The sequence below is a fragment of the Ceratotherium simum genome, chromosome 10, assembly GCF_057802395.1.
Source record: "Ceratotherium simum simum isolate JZ-2026a chromosome 10, ASM5780239v1, whole genome shotgun sequence".
NCBI classification, from domain to species: domain Eukaryota; kingdom Metazoa; phylum Chordata; class Mammalia; order Perissodactyla; family Rhinocerotidae; genus Ceratotherium; species Ceratotherium simum.
In genome coordinates, this window is record NC_141909.1 from 65,273,820 (window position 1) to 65,298,394 (window position 24,575).

General features: G+C 38.7%; 2 protein-coding genes across 4 annotated transcripts in view; one reads left to right on the forward strand and one right to left on the reverse strand.

Moving 5' to 3' along the window:
* Positions 1-242: 242 nt before the first annotated feature.
* On the reverse strand, positions 243-12,737 carry NHLRC3 (NHL repeat containing 3). Its single transcript, XM_004443174.3, has 7 exons — positions 12,491-12,737; positions 11,913-12,065; positions 11,451-11,598; positions 8,325-8,525; positions 6,411-6,502; positions 3,394-3,506; positions 243-2,592 (listed from the first exon to the last, which is right to left on the reverse strand). The coding sequence occupies exons 1-7, from the start codon at positions 12,572-12,574 to the stop codon at positions 2,340-2,342; spliced, it is 1,044 nt and encodes a 347-aa protein (XP_004443231.1). The 5' UTR covers positions 12,575-12,737; the 3' UTR covers positions 243-2,339.
* Positions 12,738-13,732: 995 nt separating this feature from the next.
* PROSER1 (proline and serine rich 1) overlaps positions 13,733-24,575 on the forward strand; it is a 28,795-nt gene continuing 17,952 nt past the window's right edge. For 2 of the 3 annotated variants that reach the window (XM_087436136.1, XM_087436138.1), the window contains exons 1-5: positions 13,733-14,011; positions 17,093-17,158; positions 19,224-19,292; positions 21,825-21,919; positions 22,926-23,019. In XM_087436136.1, the coding sequence (XP_087292262.1) occupies positions 13,967-14,011; positions 17,093-17,158; positions 19,224-19,292; positions 21,825-21,919; positions 22,926-23,019 (369 nt within the window). In that variant the 5' untranslated portion in view covers positions 13,733-13,966. Of the gene's footprint in view, positions 14,012-16,869; positions 16,941-17,092; positions 17,159-19,223; positions 19,293-21,824; positions 21,920-22,925; positions 23,020-24,575 lie in introns of all 3 variants that reach the window. The other variant, XM_087436137.1, reaches the window with a different exon arrangement.

Consider the following 24,575-nt stretch of genomic DNA (forward strand, 5'->3'; position numbering starts at 1 on the left):
CTAATACAAAAATATAGTTAGGTAGTTATTACTATCATTTGTCCCCACCCACCATCTCAAAAGCCATGCTGTTTAAGTCTTCTAAGCAACCTCATGCAACACTTATGTACTTCAGCCTACATTTCACATGTAAATGAAGAGGATGCTCGCTCAGCACCATCTCGTGATTTTACAATTACTGCTTACATCAATGGATAGATCACAATTGTTGAAATTCTACAATGGAATAAGAAGCTATAAACTAGTTTTGTAACAATAAAACCAAACTTTAATAGGAATGTCAAAATATCACCTTTTCTTTCTAAAATTTTAATTCGTATTTTTTAATAGAAAATACATTTCTCTTCCATTTAACCAATTAATCCAAAGGAAAAAGGTAAAACACTATGATTACAAGTATTCTAGTAAAATAAACACTTTAGCAAGATATATGGAACCAATATTTTTAGCAAGTTTTATAAGAATCTGGTATAAAACAAAGTTAAATACAACATTTTTGAAATGACAGAATCAGTTCACCTAACCTGCATTCCTTCAAAGAGACATTTGCACTTCTTGCCCTGGCTTCAAAACAAATAAAACCTCAAATTCCTTTCTTTCACCCAAATCAATTTACTATATTAGCTAAACTGAATAAAGTTCATGAGGACACGTTTTGATAAAAGCAATAAACGCAAAACTAAACAAACCTGATAGTTGCTATCAGGTAAACAGCACACTGAGAAGGACCTTTGTTAATAAAATGGCTTTAATGTACTTGGAGCTATAGATTCCCAAGGGAACATGTGTACCTACTGCACGTTTGATCCTCACAGCATTCCTGAAGAAGGAAAGACGATGATCCCATTGTACCGAAGAGAAAACTAAGGCAACTCACGTAAGACCACAGCTTGTTCAGTGGCACAAACACACTTACCAAGGCCTTGGAACACAGGACCGTTTCCTGTTGGCAGATTTACCTTCCTAACTGCATCAAGGGATGACCCAAGCATCACACTAAGTGTGAGTTCCTTGAGGTCTGGGAATACAGACTCCAGTCATAATGGGTGATGACAAAAGTCAGCTCACAACTCCTCAAGTGCTACACAAATTACAATAAAACTCCAGGATAAAGAGGGAGGCTGATCTGAGAACAGGGGAAGAATGATCTGAAAGATCCTAATATGGCAAGGATCCACCAAAACCTAGAATAAACTAGAACAAACTGAAAAAATGGTCTTAATTGGCAAGCCAACATTCAGACCAAAGGGGTAAAAAAGAGATGTAAAAATAGAAAGGTAGGAAATTATTCATCTCAATAGCTCAAAGTGTTTGGCACATATCCCCAGATAAATAATTCCAAAACTTCTTTGAGGTAGACAAATGTTAGGAATGAACTGAGTTCATGTTAAAAAAAAAAAAAGGAAAGGGAAAAAAAAAAGAAAGGTGGCATTGAGGAGAGGCCCTATTTTTAACACTACCTTTAAAAAACATTCCAGTTATTTGTAAAGATCTCTTTTCAGTCAAGTGCTTAGACACTAGCCACTTTATTCCTACATTTAAAGGTTGAAATTAAGTCGCTTACAGCTAAAGGACCAAAGCCAAGTGGGGCTTTCAAAAGAAAGCCTACTAAAGTTCACAGCAAGTTTATACCTTTTTATAATTTCTCTACTTGGACTACGCTGTTTTCTCCCCCTCGGTTTTCCAAGTTGGAGCTCAAATTGACTTCTCCTGCAAAGTATCCGTGATTTCCTCAGTCAGATGTAACCCTCCTCCTTCCAAAAGTCCTACTCCATTTGTGCGCTGCTGTCACCGTGTTGTGTCTGCACACCTGTCTCCCCATTGGACTATCAGCTACTCAAAAGGCACACACAGACAAACCTGCATCTTCATTTCTGAGTCTTCAGGACTAGCCCTCTGTGGGTACTCCTTACTCAAGAGCCCATATGACTCAGTCTCTCAAGCAGTTCATTTTATACAAGGTGAAAAAACTGGAGGTTTGTAGTTCTTCACATGAAATTCTATCCATTACCCTGCAAACCCATTTTTATTCCTGTTCTTCCCCCTAGGAAGAATTAGCCTACTAGGGCAAATAACTAGGTTACAACCTTAGTCCTTCTTTCTGATGCCATTTTTTTAGAGTTACATTTCTTGCGTTAAAATATCCCTATGCACTTACAAGTAAAATTAAGTCACAAGAATGGCAATAAAATATATGATTCTTAATGATATAAAAACAAATCTTTCTGATACTAGGTCAGGTACAAATAAATTCTTGTGCTTGAACATTATTCTCAAGCACTTAAAAATGAATTTGAGAATCTGAACTTCCACTTGAAAGATCTCCAGGAAAAGAAACATCATGAACCGAATGAAGAGAAAAAGCTATTCAAAGGGACATATTTTTGTACTTGTTTTGCTCCAATTTCTGCTACATAGATTGCTCCAGTCTTCCTGCTGATGTCTAAGAGATGAGGTAAAACTTGATCCGCTAGTTGGATTGTGCTGATCACAGAACAGTCGCCGATGCTTCCTACTGGGGGCACTGCCACAAATAAGAGCCTGCTAAGATTCAGCTGGCCTACAATCAAGTACTTCCCGTCAGGAGTAAATCTAAGGAGAAAGACATTTTACATAATAAATTTCGGTGAAATTCACATAAATGTTTACTTTTTCAACATTTTTATTCCCTACAGTGCAAAACAACAGTAGGGACCCATTTGTTGAAGCGTTCTTTTAAGGAGAATTTAAAACTGATCTAATTCTGTTTATAAGGAAACGAGATTTGTGATGGTAGATACAGCCAAAGATAAGCTTAAATTTTTTAAAAACAACAATTATCAGAGTACTACACAAAATGAAACTAACGGAGAATTGGTGTTAGGATGGGTCTGACACTACAGACTCAAGATTTTCATTTTCATTTTATGTTTAAAAATTTAGCAAATGTATCTCGAGCATAAAGCCTGTAGGACAGGTCCGGTATATATTATCTCTGATACCTGGATCCCACGATGCACTGGGAGTTTAACCGCTTTCGCTCTGCCTGGGATTTGAAATACAATTATATGTTCTCTGCATACTTGTTTCCTTCCCTTTTTTCCCTGCTTAAAATTAACAACAGATATTTTAATTTTAATTTTTATTTTCTTTCCCCCCAAAGCCCCAGTAGATAGTTGTATGTCATAGCTGCACATCCTTCTGGTTGCTGTATGTGGGACGCGGCCTCAGCATGGCCGGAGAAGCGGCGCGTCGGTGCACGCCTGGGATCCGAACCCGGGCCGCCAGCAGCAGAGCGCGCACACTTAACCGCTAAGCCACGGGGCCGGCCCAACAACAGATATTTTAAACTTACAGATAGCTCTTCAGAGAAACTAACAAAACAGGCATTTTAAACTAAAAAGAAACAATTACCTGACTGAAGAAGGTCCCTCTTCTGTGAAACAATTATTCCATGCTCCTAACCACTCCCCAGTGTCTTTATCAAATACTTGAATTCTTTTATTTCCTCTGTCGGCAACCCACACCTAAGAAACCAAAAAAATGTTTATTGGAAAAGATCCACATCACAATGAGAAGAAAGAAAAAAGAAAGGGGAGACAGGAGAGAATGAATGTTTATTTTCATTAGTTTCACACACATTAGCTCATTTAATACTTAAAGAACCTCAAAGAAGGTATTAAGAGCAGTGCTTTCAGGTAGGAAACTAAAGTTCAGGACAGTTAAATATCTTGTTTGAAGTGAGCTTACAATAAATGGGAGAGCCACTTACGGCCATCTGTCTTAACCCAAAACCTATAATGCTGTCTGCTATACTAAACATTTAAATAGCTAAAAAACTGAGTGCTCCATTATAATGTAGAAGATTAGCAGATAATGAGAAGTGACAATGTTCATTCATTCCTCTAACAAGCATTCACCGTCACTGAGTACTGCCAACTTGTCAGTTCCTCGGCCAGGTAATAAGACAAAGACAAAGAAAAGCAGCCTTGCTCCTCTGCTAAGGCGAGGGGGAAGCCAGGGGTTCATTCATATTGCGGTTATCATTAAACCGCCACCTGCTGTTTACCAACGTGTGTCCAAAGTGCCAAACCACTTAAAGAGGAAGCTTGGGAGATTTCAGTAACATAAAGAATGATAATAGGCCACCAATAGGTTTAATTTAGGTTTGCTATAGGCTGTCACAAGTCATTAAGTAAACTGCTATAATACAGGAAGGTAGATTCTTTCTAAATGACATTTCATGTACTGTATTTGATGTATGCAAGCTATGGTGCACATACAGTGAACAGTTTTTAACGACATATGGCTAGGGCTGTAGAGAGGTATGTAAGAATGGACTGGAAGGGTGGGCCAACTCTGCTGACCTCTACCTCCCCACTTCAGGATCTTTGGATTTCTGGGGTTTGTGGAGTCAGAGACTATTTCTTCAGGGTAACCCTGACTATATCTTTATCAATGCATGTGAGTTTTGATAGTTACTGAATTCTTCTCCAATCAGAAACAAAGACACACTGTATCACTTTAGAAAGGTTGTTGATCTCTATGTAAGGTAATTTCTCAAGATCTCTTCCTGATCTATGATTCTTTCCTAAGGACAGGTTTCCTTAAAGATTGTGGGATTACTGTCTTAGATAAGTGACCAAGGAGGAAATATAGTTTAGACCCTAGGACTGAATGACACTTTATATTGTTAGCATTATCTTTCCTACTCAACAGATTATGATTGTGAGAAATTTTTTTTTTGAAGAAGAAGATCAGCCCTGAACTAACGTCCGATGCCAATCCTCCTCTTTTTTGCTGAGGAAGATTGGCCCTGGGCTAACACCCGTGCCCATCTTCCTCTACTTTATATGGGACGCCGCCACAGCATGGCTTGACAAGTGGTGCATCGGTGTGCCCCCAGGATCCGAACCTGCAAACCCCGGGCCACCACAACGGAGCACACACACTTAACCACTGCGACACCAGGCTGGCCCCAAGAAATTTTTTTTAGGAAACAAGTCTAACTCTGGAACTAATTAACTTTTCATATAGGGTTGGGGTGATGATTAAATGAGTTAATCACATAAAGTGCTCACAATAGCATTGTTGTGGTTATAAAAACACAAGTGTGCAGAAATCAACATTCTCATTTTTTATCACTCAGTAATGCCAGAGTATCCTCATCAAATGATCTTCAAGGCCTCTCAAAGACACATTCCTCACCGTGGTGAATTTACCTGGGTCTAGGTCCTGCACGCTCAGAAACTTGATCTTGTTTTTATCCCATAAGAGGAGTAGTTAACCAGGCTCAGGAAGATCACATGTAAAACCAGTATTCCCAACTTTTTAGTTCCCAATTTACAGACAAAGTTCACATGTTCAGTTATCTTCCTATCTATGATGGGAAATACTTGAAGATTTTATGGTCAAAACATTCTCACTTTGTCAACATAGGAAGCCAAATCATAATCAGAAGGTTGCTTGCCGAGCACTAAAGCAGAAATGGAAATGGATTAAATTTCTAATGGCATGAAGCCAAGACAGTCTGATGCATCCATTGTGTGCCAAGACATTTAGTCATTTAACAAGTATGTATAAGATGACTACTATATGCCAGGCACTAGGATACAAAGCAAAAGAGATTCAGTACGTGCCCTCACATAGCCTACACTCTCACTAGGGGAGACAATCAAATGATTAAATTATAGCATGATAGTTACTTACTATATTGGGGAAGTATAGGCTACTATAGGAAAACAGAAGGAGAAACTAATATAAAACATTTTGGGTAGGAGTTTGGTTATAGGAAGGTAACCCTAAAGAAGTGATAATGTATGCTTAAAGACATGTAAAAGCAAAAGAGGTGGTAATGGATGGGGGGAGGAGAAATGGATTGAAATTTGCTGGTTAAAGCTTCCTGTTTCCCAGACAGAGTGCAACTAGTGAGAATAAGTTTGCCTGGGTGGCTCTTTTTCTCAGGCTTCCAAGATTAACTGCTCCCATCTTCCGTTTGAGCAACACATTCCAGAATTAATTTAATTTAATTTAATTCTAGAATTAAAAATATATTCAAACATTCAGTTTTCCTAGTAGGAGGGCGACTCTTTTTTCAGATAATTTTTTTATGTTTTGTTCCATTATTTGTTCCTTCTACCCTTTAAGTGACATAGGAAATCTATTTTGCTGATTTCTAAATATTTGAGGAACTTCCTTCATTATAGGACCCAAACACCTATAACAGAGTGTGTGGGTATAGCCAGCCCGTGAGGAATTGCCTAGAGACATATCCAGATACACACATCCACTGTCATACATACATATCCAGGTGCCCAGACACAAACGTGTGCACCAAGATCCATAAACACACATCCAGACACACACTCCTAGACACACACACAAACATACTCAGACACACAGGTCCAGACACAATGACACTGCATTTTTACCCGACCAGCTGAATCAACTGTAACACTGTGAGGTATGTTGAACTTGGCAGGCCCTGTGCCATTTTCTCCATGTAGCCAAAGCATCATGAAATCTATAAATGGTAAACACATATGGTCAGAGCAACACATAGTATATTTTATGCATTTGCAGGTTTTATTTTATGTCATAGGTTTCAGACAAACTATTCAGTTATACCCCAAGTTGATTATGCTTTCCTGGCTGTTTATACAACCATTTGCCTACTTCTAATGCTTTACAAAAAGAAATTCTTTCTCTGTTTCAAGCAATTAATCTACTTCTTTAATGATTATCTCCACTTGAGTTTTTCATCACTTAAAATCATTATTTAGGGTTCATGTCAATCTCTCTCTGAAACTTGTTCCCCTTCTCAACTAATCCATTATTTAGCATTACCATTCCTCTGAGCTTAAAAAGTCACAGTATGTTTTTATAGTCTGTCTCCTTTATTACCCCTATAGCGGGTTGAATTGTGCCCCCCACTCCCCAAAAGATATACCCAAGTCCCAACCTCCAGTACCTGTGAATGTGACCTTATTGGAAATAGGGTCTTTGCAGATGTAATTAAGTTAGGGATCTTGAGATGAGATGATCCTGGATTTAGGGTGGACCCTAAATCCAATGACTAAGTGTCCTTATAAGAGAAAGGAGAGGAAGATTTGAGAAACAGAGAAACACAGAGAAGAAGGCCATGTGAAGACAGAGGCAGAGACTGGAGTCAATGCTGCCATAAGCCAAGGAATGTCTGGAGCCACCAGAAGCTGCAGGAGGCAAGGAAGGATTCTTCCCTAGAGCCTTTCGAGGGAGCACAGCCTGCCCTATAGATTTCAGACTTCTGGATTCCAAAACCATGAGAGGATACACTTCTATTTAAGCCACAAAGTTTGTGGCAATTTGTTACAGCAGCCACAAGAAACTAATACACCTATATTCAATCTGTCTCCTAAATCTGGTTTCTTTCTTTCATAAAATTTTTTAGTTTCTTGCTTTATCCCCACCTCACCTCCCTTTAACTAACACCAACCAAATCCAGTTACCAGGTGATAAACTGACTACAGAGCCTCCAAATGACAGCTTATTGCAAATATATCCTGATACAGTATTGTGTCTTGTAAAAATTCTGCTTGCATAACATCACTTGCCTACTAAAAAACCTCAAAGACTCTTTATAGGCAAAATTGTGGCTTCAAAATCCTTAGATAGCTTTCAAGGACATCCTAAATCTTATTTTCTACTATTCAAAAAGTACATCCTAAGCTCCTTTCCTAGAAGACCTGCTAATTACCACCTGTAGACCCTGTGTGATAAAGCCTGTGAATGTTCCTTCCATCCCTTTCTTCTCCCACCAAACACAGTTGAGTTCAAGAATTATTTCCTTCATGAACTCTTGTCCTACTTCTCCTGTCAATAGTACTTTTTCCTTCTAATCTTATTTTACTTCGACAATCAATACCATAGAGCAGCATTTAACTGTTTCACCTGTGACAGATCTGCACCTAGAATACTACTGAGGTTGCAGAGCAGGGAATACAATAAAACACTTGCCGATCAATCAATCTGCAGGCTACCCCAGCTCCGAGACGCCAGGTTCCTAACCTTTCCATTCTTAACTGGACAGGATAAGCACTTATTTCTTGAGCCCCGTATAAATTCTCATACTGCCTCTAGTTCATTTCAAAGGCAACATCTAGCTTTTAGTGAAAAATAAGCAAGGCTATTTATCAGAATCACTGGCCATTCCACACATCTGTTCTGCTGTTTTCCTAGTAATACACTCAAGGCTTTTACAAACAGCTTCATATACAACAGTTATAATGTTATAAAGTATCCAAACAAATTAAGTCCAACTTATTAAATAATATTCTCATAATACCATACAAAAATGAGCCATGTACCTTGGGACAATTTGACCAATCTGTTATTCAATCCTCCATCTCCATCCACAATGTAAATATCTCCTGTGTCTTCTACATATAATTCTGCGGGGTTATCAAATTGCAGGGGATTCAAACCAGTGCCTTTTTTGCCTGGGGTACCCAAAACTTGAACAAGATCACCAAAGGAATTGTATTTTTTAACAGTATGACCGTAGGATCCTATAAAGACAGACACGCACGTTTCAGAAATATAACCACTGTACATTCACGTTTTTCACGTAAGCTGAGAGCAAAAACTTGATAGAATTAAATAGTAACAAAAATTAGTAGGTTCAGATAATTAAATGTTATATTTAACAAGCAATAGGGCTTTTTCATTAGTTACAGCTAAATCTGTTCATGAATTAAAATCTCAGGTACTCCAAAATAAGTACATTCTAAACTCAAATAAATAAGACCAAAAAAATTAACTCCTTATACAGAAAGCTCATGATATTAAATTATTGTACACCACTTTTTTAATCTTATGACCCTGAACAAGCATTACTTGTAAAAGGAAATCAAGAAAGAAATGAAAAAGTAACAAATTATATTTGAAAAAACTGTTATTTTAGTCATTCATATGCAAATTTCAAATTTCAGTACGTCAACAAAAAAGTTCTCTATAATACTGATTTTTTTGTGTGTATGTGAGAGGAAGATTAGCCCTGAGCTAACATCCGATGTCAATCCTCCTCTTTTTGCTGAGGAAGATTGGCCCTGGGCTGATATCCATGCCCATCTTCCTCTACCTTATATGGGAAGCTGCTACAGCACGGCTTGATAAGCTGTGCGTCAGTCCACGCCTGGGATCCGAACTCTCAAACCACAGGCCGTGGAAACAGACTTAACCACTAGGCCACCAGGCCAGACCCAACACTGATTTTTTTTTTTTAACTACATTTTCTCCTAGTGGAAATAAATTCAAAATTCAACCCATTAACTTTTCTTTCCTGAGAAGGGAATAAATCTTTCCAAATCACTAGTAACTTATCTTGTCACTTACATTAAAATTTCTTTGAGTTAAAATTATCTTACAAGCAGGGGCCGGCCCGGTGGCGCAAGCGGTTAAGTGCGCGCGCTCTGCTGCGGCGGCCCGGGGTTCGCTGGTTCGGATCCCGGGCGCGCACCGACGCACTGCTTGGTAAGCCATGCTGTGGCGGCGTCCCATATAAAGTGGAGGAAGATGGGCACAGATGTTAGCCCAGGGCCGTCTTCCTCGGCAAAAAAAAAAAAAAAAGAGGAGGATTGACGGATGTTAGCTCAGGGCTGATCTCCCCACAAAAAAAAAAAAAAAAATTATCTTACAAGCAAAAGTATAAAATAGAATATTAATAAATAGGGAAAAGCCATAAAGCAGTTACCAGAAATTATCTTGAAGGCATACCAAGATCACATCAACCATTAGATGTTCAAAAGATAAAGCGGATATGCTGAGCTTACTGGAAATAAAGTAAATCAGCTTGCATCACAATTCTATCTTGAAAACTGTATTTATTATTATACTTGATTTGGAGGCTTGAGCTAATGTTTGTAGCAATAAGAAAACAAAACACTATTAAAGAAAGCAAACTTCAAAGTTTCTAAAGAATTCGCAAAAAAGAATACTAGTAAATAATGTTTTTTAAAAACGGCTGATTTGTAGCCATGTTTTTATTAAAGGGAACTTATTTCTTCAAAAAATGGGAAGAAATACAAAAACTGTCTTCAGATCTGTGTGTGGAAAAACAAGCTATAATGGAAAGATCTCATGTGCTCTTTTTATTTCTGGGAATCAGTGAAGTGTTTTATAAAAAAGGATCACAAGAATGGAACAAATTAAAAAGTAAAGGCCTTTAACAGTGAATCCTAAAAAAAAAAAAGTGAAAATAGTCAAACTTCATTACAGTATTACAGTTTTACAATGAACTCAGAGGTAATCTACATTTTTTTGGCTTAACCAGAATCTTACCATCCAAAATACAGCTTGAAATAAAAGGGTCATTGGCTTGAGTCTCAGAAATCTTTTACGTTCTGAGAACAGATGTAATAAAGGCAATTCTTACGAAAGTTGAGACCTTGTTAATTCCAAAATGGTATCTGAATTAGCTAGAACTGGGGTAACAAGATGTCCTTCAAGCCATGAACATAACTGGGCCAAGGAATACTAGAAATATTGTCTTTATGATCCCATCGCTTCCTGAGATCCTGAGATAATACCAAGTTATCTCTAGTACCATCTTATCTTAAGCCACAAGCAATGCAAACAGCTATCCCTAAAAACTTATCTTCACAGCTATAAATTCCTCTGTGCTTACTTTGTTTTTCAGCACATTCTACTAAAAATATTTTATGGAAGAAAGATTTCAGATACGCTGCAGTTAACATCAGCAGCTTCTGCAAATCTTCCATTTTGAGCAACAAAGCAGTTTGGGTTTCTCAGCACAATCTCTTTTGAACGAGAACTGGTAAAGGAAAATGAGAGGCAAGGATTCCACTCACTAGCTTTTAGAGACTGCCATTTTATTTTGCTTCACAGAAAAGATTTAGAATTTTTTAATCTTAGAAGAGCAACTGATTCTTTAAAGAGGAAAAGTCCCTTGACAAGTTAAAGGAAAGATCATAATAATTAGAGCTTCCTTGTCAAATGTCTTAATTCTACAGAAGCACCATATAAAGATTTTTATTTTTATTTATTTTTTTTTGTGAGGAAGATCAGCCCCATGCTAACATCTGCCAATCCTCCCCTTTGTCTGCTGAGGAAGACTGGCCCTGGGCTAACATCCGTGCCATCTTCCTCCACTTTATATGGGACGGCGCCACAGCATGGCCTGACAAGCGGTGCGTCAGCGCGCTCCCCGGATCTGAAGCGGCGAACCCTGGGCCACCGCAGCGGAGTGCGCGCTCTTAACCGCTTGCGGCACCAGGCCGGCCCCTAAAGATTTTTAGAAACAAGTGATTTAATGAATCATTAAAGAAATTACAATTATACTTACCTGGCAGGGGAGATACCATGATCACGAAGAAATTACAATTAGATTTGGCAACTCTGATGTTAAAATGCACAAGCAAGAAGATGGGCAAAGATGTGATTTCTAGCAAGATAACAGTTATTACTACACATACCACTTCCTACATCCGTGATCCAGACAGACTGTTCATGTAGTGTACTCGCTGCAAATATACCATGAGGTGTGTCAACTGTATAATTCCAGGCTCGTAGGAAACATCCGTCCTCTGTGAACACTAATACCTTTGGGATGTTATCCCCTCTCTGAAGGTATACAAAAATAACTGCTTAGATGGGATCAGTTTTAAGGAAGTAATCTTTATTTCGGCAGAGAGAAACAAAAATTAAAGGTTAATCAAGAAATTCAGTAACGTTTAAAATACAAGCTTCAAAATCTAACTATTAATATCTATCGCATCCACAACCAAAATATTTACTTGAAACCAACTCAAAAAACAAATTCCACAACTGGCATTATATAAACCATTATATATGATTACTTAGTACAGGAAAACAGGAAAGCTGTTGTTTCCTTTGTGTTCATAATTTTTTTAAAGAAATGACCCAATTCTACTTACTTGGGCTACGTAAACCAATCCGTTAAGTGAGTCAACAGCAACACTAAATGTTGCGCCAGTAAAGTATTCTGAATACTTAGGCCAATCCACATCCAGGCGGTAAAGAACTTCCTCAGTTCTCCAAGAAATTTGAAAAGCAAAGTTCCTTAAAACCTTAAATAAAATCAGAAGATTAAACTTCAGTTCACACTCTAGGTTAAAAAAAGGAAAAAAGGCTTACTTTTAAACATGCCTTGACATCTGCTAGAGGTATTCAGACTGCTAGACAAAAATGATTTGGAAAAAATGGGCATATACCTCTCAAGACCAAGGCGACCACAAATACACATCTGCAAATTCTTTGAGGATGTAATGAGAGCTGAGGAAGAAGACAAATAAGGAAAACGGCGAGATACCAGATACAAACTTTTTAACACCAAAAAACAAGGCAACACGTCGGCGGTCCGGCCCGCGGTGCGGCTTTTCACTCAAGCTAGTGCGGGAGCCAGGGCCCGCCACCTCCACCCCACGACCGGGCCGTCGCCTCCCAACAGTGCTCTCCACACACCCGACAGCCATTTCCCCACTACTCAACGCACCGGAGAGCCACAAAAACGCGAATGCAGAATCAGACACGCAAGAAAGAAGCCCGCGCCAGCCGCGCAGACCCAGAATTTCGCCATGAGGATATGAGAAGCCCAGCGACGGAGGGGGTCCGAGGCGGCTGGGAGCCGCCAGGCAGGCTCAGGTCCAACCGGTTGGTCGCGGTACAGAACGTCGGCCCGCCCTCCGGGCCGAAGGCCTTATCTTCAATCTCTCCTCCCAGGATGCGTGAGGTTCGAGTACCCCAACGGAGCATAAGCCAGGGCGGAAAAAAATAAGAACTCAGCTTCCCTACTCCTGGCGCATTCCCGGGTCCCCGCCCCCATGTCACGTGCCTCTGGCTGACCCAATGACCATCCTTTCCGGCCCCTCGGGGCGGTCCACGCTGTAGACTTCTCCTGTCCGTCAAAATAAGGGCGCCCGTAGATATGCCTTAACCACTCGATGGTCGTTCTTTTTAAATCCAGGTTGAACAATCAGAAGCTAGCACGCTCAAACCAGAGAGACATAGGAATGTGACCCTCAAAAGATGATTTCCAGACTCTGGGAAGGATTTCAGCCGCGTCCGATTCCGAGGCATCCAGGCATCTTCCATGGGCACCTACGTTCCCACACCAGGACCCCTCCATTGGCTTTCAGGAAAGAGTGGCCTAAGCTGGCGGCGCAGGGTTGAGTTTACTCGGGCGCGACGGGCTTCGTTACAGGACCTTCGTAAGCTGGTGGGAGCTGTAGGGGTAACCGAGAAGGGCTCCTGGCGCTGTTGGCGCTGCGGTGTTCGGGACCCCCCCCCTACCCGCGACTGTACCCCACTTCGCCCGGCTCCCGGTGCTCTGCAGCCGCCGGCCCGCTCCCGGAAGTCGTGGCAGCTGGTAACAAAGAGCCTGCCAGGCCGCCGCTGCCCGGGCTGCGGGACCCAGGAGTCCGGCTGAGCTGCTGGGGGTGAGCGCGAGCCGGGCCATGAGTCCAGGTTCGTGGTGGTGAGGGGCGGCGGCCGGCGGCCGAGGCGCTGGTCCGAGTCGAGAGGCCGGTACCTCCCTCCTCGCCACCCCCGGGAGTCGGGGCGCAGGTGCCTCTGCTCTCCCGGTCGCTCCACCCGGGAAACCGGCTTGACGACCTTCCCCCGGCGGCGCCTGGCCTTCAGCTGCAGGGGACCTACGCTCAGCACCGGCTGCCGAATCCCGGGTTTCTCTGCGGGACTCAGAGAGGACCCGGCTCTTCTCCGAGCGGTCCTGACGCTTTGTGCAAAGAAGCTGGGGGAGCCTGACGGTTTCTGTTTTTTAAAAAAGTTTTTTATAAGTTTCGATTTTTAGGAATTTTTGCAGACTTTGAAGTACTCTCTACCTCTTCGCATCCTTTCTTCTGCTCCTGGAGTCTTTTTCTTCCTAAATATTTTTACTATCAGAGCAGACCAGGGATGAACGTTTTGTAATTGAAAGTGTAATTGTTAAAACCACGTCGAGATAGTAATCAAGATGGACAAAAAGTCCTTTGAAACGGTGCTGGATGAAATTAGAAAGGTAATTACACTTAATTCCTTAAGTCGTATGCGCTACAAATTCTCATAGTTTATTCTCTTTGAGGGACTGCGTGCAGATTGTGCAAAATACGGGTTTAAGGATTGCAAAATTCGTTGGAATTTCAACGTATAATGTAGGAGTTAATATCTTGATACGTTTCAAGATACAAATAGAAATTAAATTAACGCTCAAGTTCTTGAGAGTCAGTGCGGTATTGTGGAAATTATATTCAGAGTCCTCGGTTCCGGAGCCGGCTCTACAAATCTTTAATAGCTCTGTCCTTTTGGATAAGTGATTTAATATTTCTGAACCGATTTCCTCATCTTTCAATAATGTAAGAGTGACTGAAAACTAGAGACAATACGTAGAAAGTTTTTTGAAGAGTAATTATTGTTGGAACAGATTTTTCAAATCTGTGACTAGGCAGACGATATTTGTTGTCTGGGCTGGACAAAATTAGCGTCCTAAGGAAAAGTGTGGCATTAAGTTTAAAGCTCTTAGGAATGAGCTTCAATAACTTGAATTTCAAAACTTTTTTGTTTCCTGCTTTCCTAGTTTTCGGTTCTTTTTGAGGCTATATTGTATGTAGCCTACCTCCCACAGTGAACCGGACAGCAAAAAAATTTAGCCTTGAGATAAATGTACCTTAAGCTAATGAGCTAAATGTAGTCTTGAGCCTAGCAGTACCTCCAGCACAAAAATAGAGAGTTTACCGAATTAGGAGGGGAAGGATTTGCTGTACCATCCTTATGCTAATACAGGGTCCTTTGCTTAGAACTTCCAGGTAATTATCTCGCTATTTCCATACCTTTAGAACCCTTGACTGACACAGAAAGATTTGTTACCTTGTGCTCGGTGCTTATTATGTGTTTCAGCTCATGAAATTATTAATAAAATTGCCTGTGGACATGTTTTTCCTCACAATAAATGATTAATTTATAATAAAGCAAAATGTTTTTCTTCATCCTTTATAAAGCTTCTTTTCTTTTTCAAATTCGTATGTTAGGTTAAAATTTACGTATTTGACCATATTGAATGTTCTTTTTTGAATGAAACTCCTGCTTCTGCAAACCCAATTTGTCCAATTAAGATTTGCAATAAAATGTCAGCTTGCTAACTATATATTTAGAATTTGCCACAATTTGTTAACGAGCTGGTATATAACTGCTGTTTATAAGAAAATAGTTTGTGCGTTTAGGTAGACCGGAGTTCTACTTTTGGAAGCTATGGAGTGTCAGTTTGCATATATTCTCCCTTCCAAGCTGTGAAAAGATCACATAGTAAATGCTAATAAGGGGAACAGGAAATTTTCCAGAGATGAAAATCATATTCATATGAGATACCAACTTAATTCCTTATTTCTGTTCTGCAGTCAAAATGTCTTTTGCTGTTTATGCCAAATAATTAGATGCATCAACATTGTCTTAGTTTATTAAAATGGGATAAAAATATAGGCATATTTAAATATGAGAATTATTGGTTCTTTAAAAATTGCTCTCAGACTTTGTGAATGTAAGTCAGTTTAAACCATGTAATCTCTTTCTGCATGTCACCATAGGCCTATAGATAATAGTGGCTGTCACTACTGTCATTTCAACCAAAGGCATGTAAGAAGATACTAGGAAAAGACATAGGAAGGGGGAAGAAAGGGGAAAAGACAGTGTTGAATTTGCTTTTCAAAAAGGAGGTAATTATAATAATAACGGGTAATTGTTGAGCACTTACTGTGTGTGCCTGTTGTAAGCACTTTCTCCCTGTGTTACTGATTGATCCTCCTGACAACCCATGAGGTGTAGGTACTATATTCGTTTTACAGATGGCAAACCTGCTCTTTGTGAGGTTAACTAGTCAGCTCAAGGATACCCAGCTGGTAAGTATTCACACTCATGCAGTCTGACTCCAGAGTGCCGTGCTGGTGTGCCTGGGGACAAGGCACAGCAGCACAGCTGGGCCTCTCAGGCGTTGATGGAAGAATTGAGGCATGACTTGGCATCAACACAATCTAGGATCTGGTCCAGAAACTTGCTTTTGACTGTTTCCAATAATGATAATGATAAACTCCCAAGAGTACCTTATCCAGAATGCCATTTCCCCGCCTTTTTCAGTGACAATTAGACTACTGAGCACCCTGGATGTGTTTCTCAGTTGACTGGTCACTGTATTTTCCCCTAGCAGAATGATAGATGTGGAAAGTACAATTATCATTGTTTTGTAGTAAAAGAAAAGGGATTAGTTGATTATTAATGATTAGTAGTTACCAAATCATGACAGTCTGGTGTTTCCATCTCAAAGCTCGGCAAATAGTTGCAAGGAGAGCATATGTGATTTCAGTCATCTCTACATAGTGCTGGGTCAAGGCCTCCGAACTCCCTGAACTTCCCATTGATGAATGTCCTGTAAGGAAAGGAACCATCATTTACTGAATACGTATAATGTGTCAGATCTATTGACTCTTAATCCTCACAGTAACTCTGGGGTGGGTAGTGAATGGTATTCCCTTTTAGGTGAGGAGGCTGTCAGGATATAAAATGCCTCTCAAGGGCCACAGTGCCAGTTAGCAGCAGGCACACAGATTGAATTCAGGGCGCTCTGGCTCCTTGGGTTCTCATATCCCTGTGGAAGTGCTGAGAGCCTCGACTAGACCATGTTTTATTTATGTTTCTCTACCACTTAGCACATAATAGGTGCTCAGTAAGTAATTGTGTGATGAATGAGTAATGTCTGATACATTTAATTTTAAAAATGACAATTTGGTTTAATTTGGGATGTTCTGAAACGCAAATTATGTTTACAGGAATTCTATATGTAATTTCTATTAATGTCAAATCTTATTACAGTTCTATTCCCTTTCTCTTTAGAAGTGAGTAGAGAGACTGAGGAGGTTTTCCTGCTATCTCAGCGTGTCCCTTAGAGCATGGAACCTAGAAAGGTAGAATGTCCTGTCACCACAGTGACTTTAGCTGCCCCTTGGTGCCAGGGTTGTAGAAGGTCCACCACTGTTTGAGTTTCTTCAGTAGTTCTGGTATATGCATATAACTGCTCTGCTTATGTGTATTAATGCTGTTTTTCTATGTTTTTTAGGCTGTTTTGACAGAGTACAAGTTAAAAGCAATCGAATATGTGCATGGATATTTTTCTAGTGAACAGGTATTCTTCTATTTGTTTAAGCAAAAATGTTTTTTTTGATACCAGTGTTCTGGTTCATGTCTGTTGACTGGCTGGTCAAGTTCAGAATTGCTTTTACTTTGTTGCTGTATTTGTTTAGGAACTTTAGAAACTTTCTGTTTGGGTAGAAAACTACAGAATTTATAGTTTGGGTATTTTATAAACGTACCTGCTATCACCACAATATCATATACTAACATGATTTTAAAAATGTCTAAAAAAAGCAGTTCAAAGTGTTTGTCATTCTGGATACACTATCATAAATTTATAAACTTCTAATGGTAAACGTACCCAAACTTGTACAGTATTTATAAAGTCAGTAATTGCAAAATTCAATACATATTATAAAAGAAAACTTGAACAAATGGTGAAATATGTTCTTATATGAAGCCACTAAGTAAAAATTTTGGCAATAGGCAAAAAAAACAATGTCGAATAAGTAGTTTCTGTAACTGGCAGAAGACTGATGTTTTAAGCATGGTAGTTTAGTCATAACTTTCACCCAACTGTAGGGGAAGTTTGCTAATTTTGAAAAATATGAATGCATGGGCACACACAGAAACACACACACAGAGGCCAGATTTCTGAGGGACACTTCGAAAATACTTGATAGAGAAATAGGGCAGAAATAGAAATGCACATCTGTAGAACAGTTCTGGGAAAGGGTAGGGTAGACAATGGATGAATCTATAGATTGAGTTAGTAAATGCTTCAACTTTTCTCTATTTCTCAAGAGTTTCAAAACTTGAAGCTTGAATAACATTAAGCCTGTTGAAGTTCTGCCTACTAAATTGCTAAAAGCTACTTGATGATTTGCATGTGTTGGTGTCTATTTAATGAGTGTTTTTCAGCTGTCCCATTACTTTTTTTTTTTTTTAAAGATTTTATTTATTTATTTTTCCCCCAAAGCCCCAGTACGTAGTTGTCTGTCATAGCTGCACATCCTTCCAGCCGCTGTATGTGGGACGGCCTCAGCATGGCTAGAGGAGTGGCGCCTCGGTGCGCACCCGGGATCCGAACCCGGGCCGCCGGCAGCGGAGCGCACGCACTTAACCGCTAAGCCACAGGGCCGGCCCTGTCCCATTACTTTTCAAAAATTATATATTATTATTATATATTATTCAAAATAATATATATTATATATTAAAATACTAAATTATATTACTTACTGTATTGCTATACTAGATTTTTCTTCCTATACAGACGTGATAGTTGGTAAAGTTTTGTGGTTGGTAAAGTGCCAGGTAGCATTTACTATATAGTAAAACATTATTCCCATAAAACTAAGGATATACAGTCTTACCAAATTATCTAGAAAGTACGCATAATACTTGTTTGCTAATTATGTATCTCTTTATAAGGAGTAAAAAGTATTTTTACTCTTTTTCACATACCATTCCAGTTTCTAGCATTAACCTTGCCTTGTAGAATAATTGAAACCTTAACAAATTTTTCAGGAACTCACAGTAAAGTAATTCATTAGCCCAGATTTATCACCCTCTCTTCTTGTGTCATTTTTTTTTTTCCTTTTGGAGTGTCCTTGGAGGCAGTGATTGATTAAAACTGTCACTCTCCACTAAATGTTTTAAGTTTTCCATTCATAATATATCTTTATATTCCTACGCTGACATTTTATCTCCATCTAGTACTTTTGCAACCTTCCTTTTCTCTAGGTGCTTTCCTTTTCTTGTATACCTTTTACTTTCCTTTGTTTCTAGACCAGCGATGTCCAAGACTTTGTGATGATGGAAGTGTTCTCTGTCTGCGCTGTCCATTATCATAGCTACCAGCTTCCTATGGCTACTGAGCACTTAAAATGTGGCTTGTGCCAGTGAGGAACTGAATTTTTTATTTGACTTGATTTCAATTGATGTAGCTGCAGGTGGCTACTCTATTAGCACAGTCCAGACTCTGGTGCCATGTTTGTCCCTCATCATCTGGGCCCAGGCAGCACATTTTGAATAGTAATTCAAAGTACTGAAGTAAATCTTGTAGGAATGTTTGCGAACACATTGCCATTATAAGTAACTTAGTTCCTTGCTTACAGGTGGTTGATTTATTGAGATATTTCTCCTGGGCTGAGCCTCAGTTGAAGGCAATGAAGGCATTACAGCATGTAAGTAACTTTATTTTTCCTTAGAATATAGAATTTAAGTATTTTTAATTCTCCCCTAGTTTTCTATAATTCATCTCAAGTTGTAATTTGTTTGCATTAGAAAAACTGGCCCTAAATTTCATTATACTTTTATTATTCAAAAAAACTGTTAAAAAATTAAAACTTGCCAAACTGTAGATTTAAATTGTATGTACTATAATACTATTAAATTGTATACCAGTAAGTAATGTCTGATATATTTAATCTTAAAAATGACAATTTGGTTGAATTTGGGGTGTTCTGAAACTCTAATTACCTTTACAGGAATTCTATATGTAATTTCTATTAATGTCAAATCCTATCTATTGCAATTCTATTCCTTTTCTCTGTAGGAGTGAGTAGGGAGGCCAAGGAGGTTTTCCTCTGTCTCAGTATATCCCTTACAGCATAGAACCTGGAAAGGTAGAATGTCATGTCACCACAGGACTAATTGGCAGATTGAAGGAGAAAGTATAGGCGAGCAAAACATAGGGTTTGGATTCTTAAGTGTTTTTATGCACTTCCTTTTATTTTTGGATGTCTTCATCTTGTATTTGTATTATATTGTATTTAGTCTTAGAAGAAGAGTCAGGCAGGTTTATACTTTCATTCTTTAGACCAACACTGTCCAAATGACCTTTCAGCAATGTTGGAAGTGTTTTATATCTGCACTATCCCATACGGTAACCATTGGCTACCTGTGGCTTTTGAGCACTTAAAATATGTCTAGTCTGCCTGAGGAACTGTATTTTTAATTTTATTTAATTTTAATTCAAACAGGCACATGTGCCTAGTGGCTGCTATATGGACAGCACAGTGCTAGAGCCTAGATTAACAGACATCTAAGTCAAATGGGAAGATTTTCCTCAGAGTGTCAGGCATGGATAGCTGTAAGGGAATCTGCAGATCCTTAACTGATTTGCCTAAGAAAATGTCTGGATCTGTTGGTGCTCTCCTCTTTAACAATTGCTTTTTTTCTACTCTACCAAAAAAAAAAAAGAGTTATCTCTCCCATCCACCCACAACCTGAGGGTGAAAATCTTTTACCAAAGATCAAAGAGATAGTGCAGTCTCCTGAGAGGGAGAGCAAAGCAGAGAGCTTCTGTAAGAAATACTGATGGGGACCTTGCCTCATTTTATCAAGACAGCAATCTCATGACTAAGCTCTGAGACCTGCTCCTCTGTCCACTTACTTTGGAATTAAAATTCAGAGATGAGAAGGCCAGCGCAGGCACAACTTAATGCGTTTATTTGAATTAAGTTAAATTTGAGCTTTTCTGACAAAGTAAGTCTGATTTGATTGATTGTTTTCACACTGAAGACTGACTTTGACAATTAGGTTACAAAGTAGACATTTTCATAAATTAAATGAGCTAAATCAGTATTTCTGAGGTTTTTGCAAATATATAATAAACTTTATTATATAAGGAAATCAATCTTTTGCGAATATTTAAACTTCTGGTAAAATTTTTAGATGCCAATTTAAAAACATGGAAGGGGTATATAGTTTTACCACTTCTTTTCGTGGTACATGAGTAAAAGTGTTTGGGAACCACTGTTCCAAATTTTAGGAATCTATTGGCTGTTGATTCTAACTGATCTTCTTACAGTGACTTTCCTTTTGAATTTCCTCTACTGTTAACATAAATCTATAAATTGGCCAAATCTTCTACCTGCTCTTCAAAAATACATGTACCCTAGTTGAATAAATTATGTAACATTCCCCACAATCTTGGAGTGTCACAGTGCACATTAACATAAGACTCTTAAAGTTCTGCAGTAAAGAAACCTGTTTAACCCATCTTTCCCCTAATTGACGTGACTGTAGTACCCCTTTTTAGTAACACTATTCACCATGGATCTCACTTGGGGAAGTGCTGATTGTGGCTTACCTAGCATTCTAACTGAGGAATGCAATTTTTCCTAACTTCTCAAGCAGTGTATCTCCCATATTTGTAAATATCCACTTTTTATATAACCTTTCTGAGAAAAGTAGTATATGTAAATTTTTTTCCTATAAATGAACACATTGAGAAATGTGGATTAAAAAGAGCACATAGGAGAACTTAGATCTTCAGTTGAAATAGTTATTGAAAAAGCCTAAGTTTAATTCACTTAGTTTTTTGGTTTTTTTTGAGGAAGATCAGCTCTGAGCTAACATCTGCCAATCCTCCTCTTTTTGCTGAGGAAGACTGGCCCTGGGCTAACATCCATGCCCATCTTCCTCCACTTTATATGGGACACCGCCACAGCATGGCTTGCCAAGCGGTGCGACAGTGCGTGCCTGGGATCTGAACTGGCGAACCCCGGGCCGCCGCAGCAGAGCACACGTGCTTAACCGCTTGCGCCACTGGGCCGACCCCTTCACATAGTTTTTAGAGCTTACTTTTGAGTAAACAGTTTTCACCTCAAATATTTATATTAAGAACATTTAACTATACTTCCCCTAAAAAAGGCAATTTCTGGCATGAAAATTTCTCAGGTTGAAAATAAAATTATTTTTTATATTAATAGAAAATGGTGGCTGTTCACCCAGCAGAAGTGGTCAATATACTCAATTGTTTCACCTTCAGTAAAGACAAACTAGTTGCTCTTGAACTGTTAGCTTCGTAAGTATTTTTTTCTTTTTACTTTATTAGAGAAAATTTGAAAGACTTTTTAAATGTCTTTTAACTCATTAGTGTGTGTTAATGTCTTAGAATTATATTAGTGAATGGAACTCTAATAAAATCTATGAAAGCATAGACCTAAATTCTTATATCTAAATATCCAGTGTACTTATTACACATGGTTATAACTTACAAAATAAGGGGGCTTATCAAAAGTATTTGTTTTGATTTGTCTGCATTTCAGTGACTTCCTTTTACCTTACTACTCTGAATGACTTGAAAGGCTCATTGATAAGGCCCTAGGACTTACAGTTAGACGGGTTCTGCCACATTCTGACAACATATTTTTTGGTTTAATATGTACTTATTGTTTCTAGGCCTTATTTTCCTCAGTCATAAAAATGAAGATCTCACCTATTTAGTAGGGTATGTGAACTTTAAATACTGTAAGATAGGTGTAAGCATCCCTCACAGCATCTGATAAGTGACTGTAATGAATGTAAGCTCAAAGAGAAAAGGAATCTGCTCTTCTGCGGAATGAAAGAGTCTCTAAGTTGCCGTTTATTTATAGCACATGCATTTTTAAGTCTCTTATATATTTACAGATGTCCACAAAAACACAAAATTAAAATAAAGATAAAACTTCATTTTTAGATCAGCCATGATTTTTCTGCATTTAACACCTGGTTGGTTCTATTGCCATAGCTCTCCTAACACTCACTGAGAGGGTATATTTTCAAGAATGTCAAAATAGTGATTTTTATTTATAGTATTACTTTTGTTGCTTTCAGGTAACCAGATAAACCTCAGTTCAGTTATTATATTTACCATCTTTATGTAAACATGTTATTTACATTCACCAATTAAAAGGAAATAATCACAGTTTTCTCCCTGTGTCATGGGGAAAAGCTTACTCAGATATATTTGTGTGGGAAACAAAGGTTGTTGGCCTCTGTATGTGTGTCCAGATTCTTAAATGAAAAGCTGAATTTTATTTCCTTGGTAGAAACATTGTTGATGCCCAGAATGCTCGTCCCGTTGAAGATTTATTCAGGATCAATATGTCTGAGAAGAAACGATGCAAGAGAGTACTTGAACAGGTAATTTTCTCAAGATTGCTGTATAAATGGTACATTGGTTTTTCTGAATGTTGATGAAGAAAAAAGTACCAGTCTCACTCCTATGTTAACTTTGATGAGTAACCTGACTGCTGTTATGCGATGGGTTCAGAATGACATCCCTGCAGTCTGTGGAGGAGAAACAGCTGAGTGAAGGGGATGCTGGAGGATGAAGAGATGGCTTGAGAGTGAGAGGCTGATTGGCCACTCAGCTTGAGCCTCATGGGGTATTTATTCTCAGTCCCTCAGTAACTTTGCCCAGGCTCCAAGCTTTTGTCTTTAATTTTATGTATTTAGGAATGTTTTAAATTTGCTTTGTCATCAGGCTTATGTTAATCAAATTCATAAGAGATGAATAATAAAGCAAAATTCTAGTTTATTAATTTAAAATTTCTAAGAGTGAGAGAAATAGTCCTTGTCAAGCCTAGAAAATTTGATTTGTCATCTAAGGTAGTTATTTCTCAGAACTGTTATGGCTAGAAACTGAATTAGTAATTAGAAACCTGCTTGAGGAGACACAGACTGCTTTCTGCAGCCCAATCATATTTAATCCTTACACCCTCCACTCAGCTCAGGGAGAGGAGAGAACTCTGCCTCAGTCATAAGTTACTGTAGCAGAAGCAAGATCTGAGCCCCAGTTTCTCTGCTTCAGTAACTTCATCATTGGTGTTCTTGACTAGATTCTTTAAGGCATCGTGCATTTACTGCTGTGGTTTCCTTCCTTATCCAGTATTCTGATCATGTCACTTTCTTTCTCAGAAATAACCTAGGCCTGAGTGTTCTGTGGAATAGGCCCTTTGGTCAATGTATATTAGTAGAACTTTTCTGGGAGGTGAACTTGAAGAGCCTTTAAAATGTTCATACGTTTTGACCCAAATATTCTATTTCTAGGAATTTATTCTAAGGGAATAAATAGAAATATACAAATACGTATATATGGGCATTCACCATGGTGCTATTTATAATAGCCAAAAATTGAGAAGATTTTTAGTGTTGGAGTGTTTAGTAGGGGCCTGGATAGTATAGCTAATTATATGTGTTGTGAATCAATTTATAAAACCAATATACCTCTATAACATCATACACACTTGTAAAATATAGCTACGTGTACATAACTTGATATTCCTATAATACAATATAGATCTATTGGAATACATGTCACCTAATATAGTGTTTTTCATTCACTGAATAAATACTTATTGAGCACTAACTCGGTATGTGTTAGACACTATTTTAGAAGCTGGGGATGCAGTAATGAACAAGCTGGGCCACACTCCGTCCCTCAGTGCATCTCATCATCGTGTAATATTATGTTGAACACTGTGTACCCGAATAACTCTTGCTTTTTCAACAGCACAGCTCTTTGGACATCCAAGGTCCCATGTTATTTGTTTGTTTGTATTTTTTCCACTAAATTATAAAATTCTTGAGAGTGGAGACCATGTCTCTTTGGTCTCTGTCTCTTTTTGCCTTGCCCGTAACATGAGTCTCGGTGTTTGTCGAGTTGGATAATGTTCTTTTTTGGTCGTCAGAGAAAT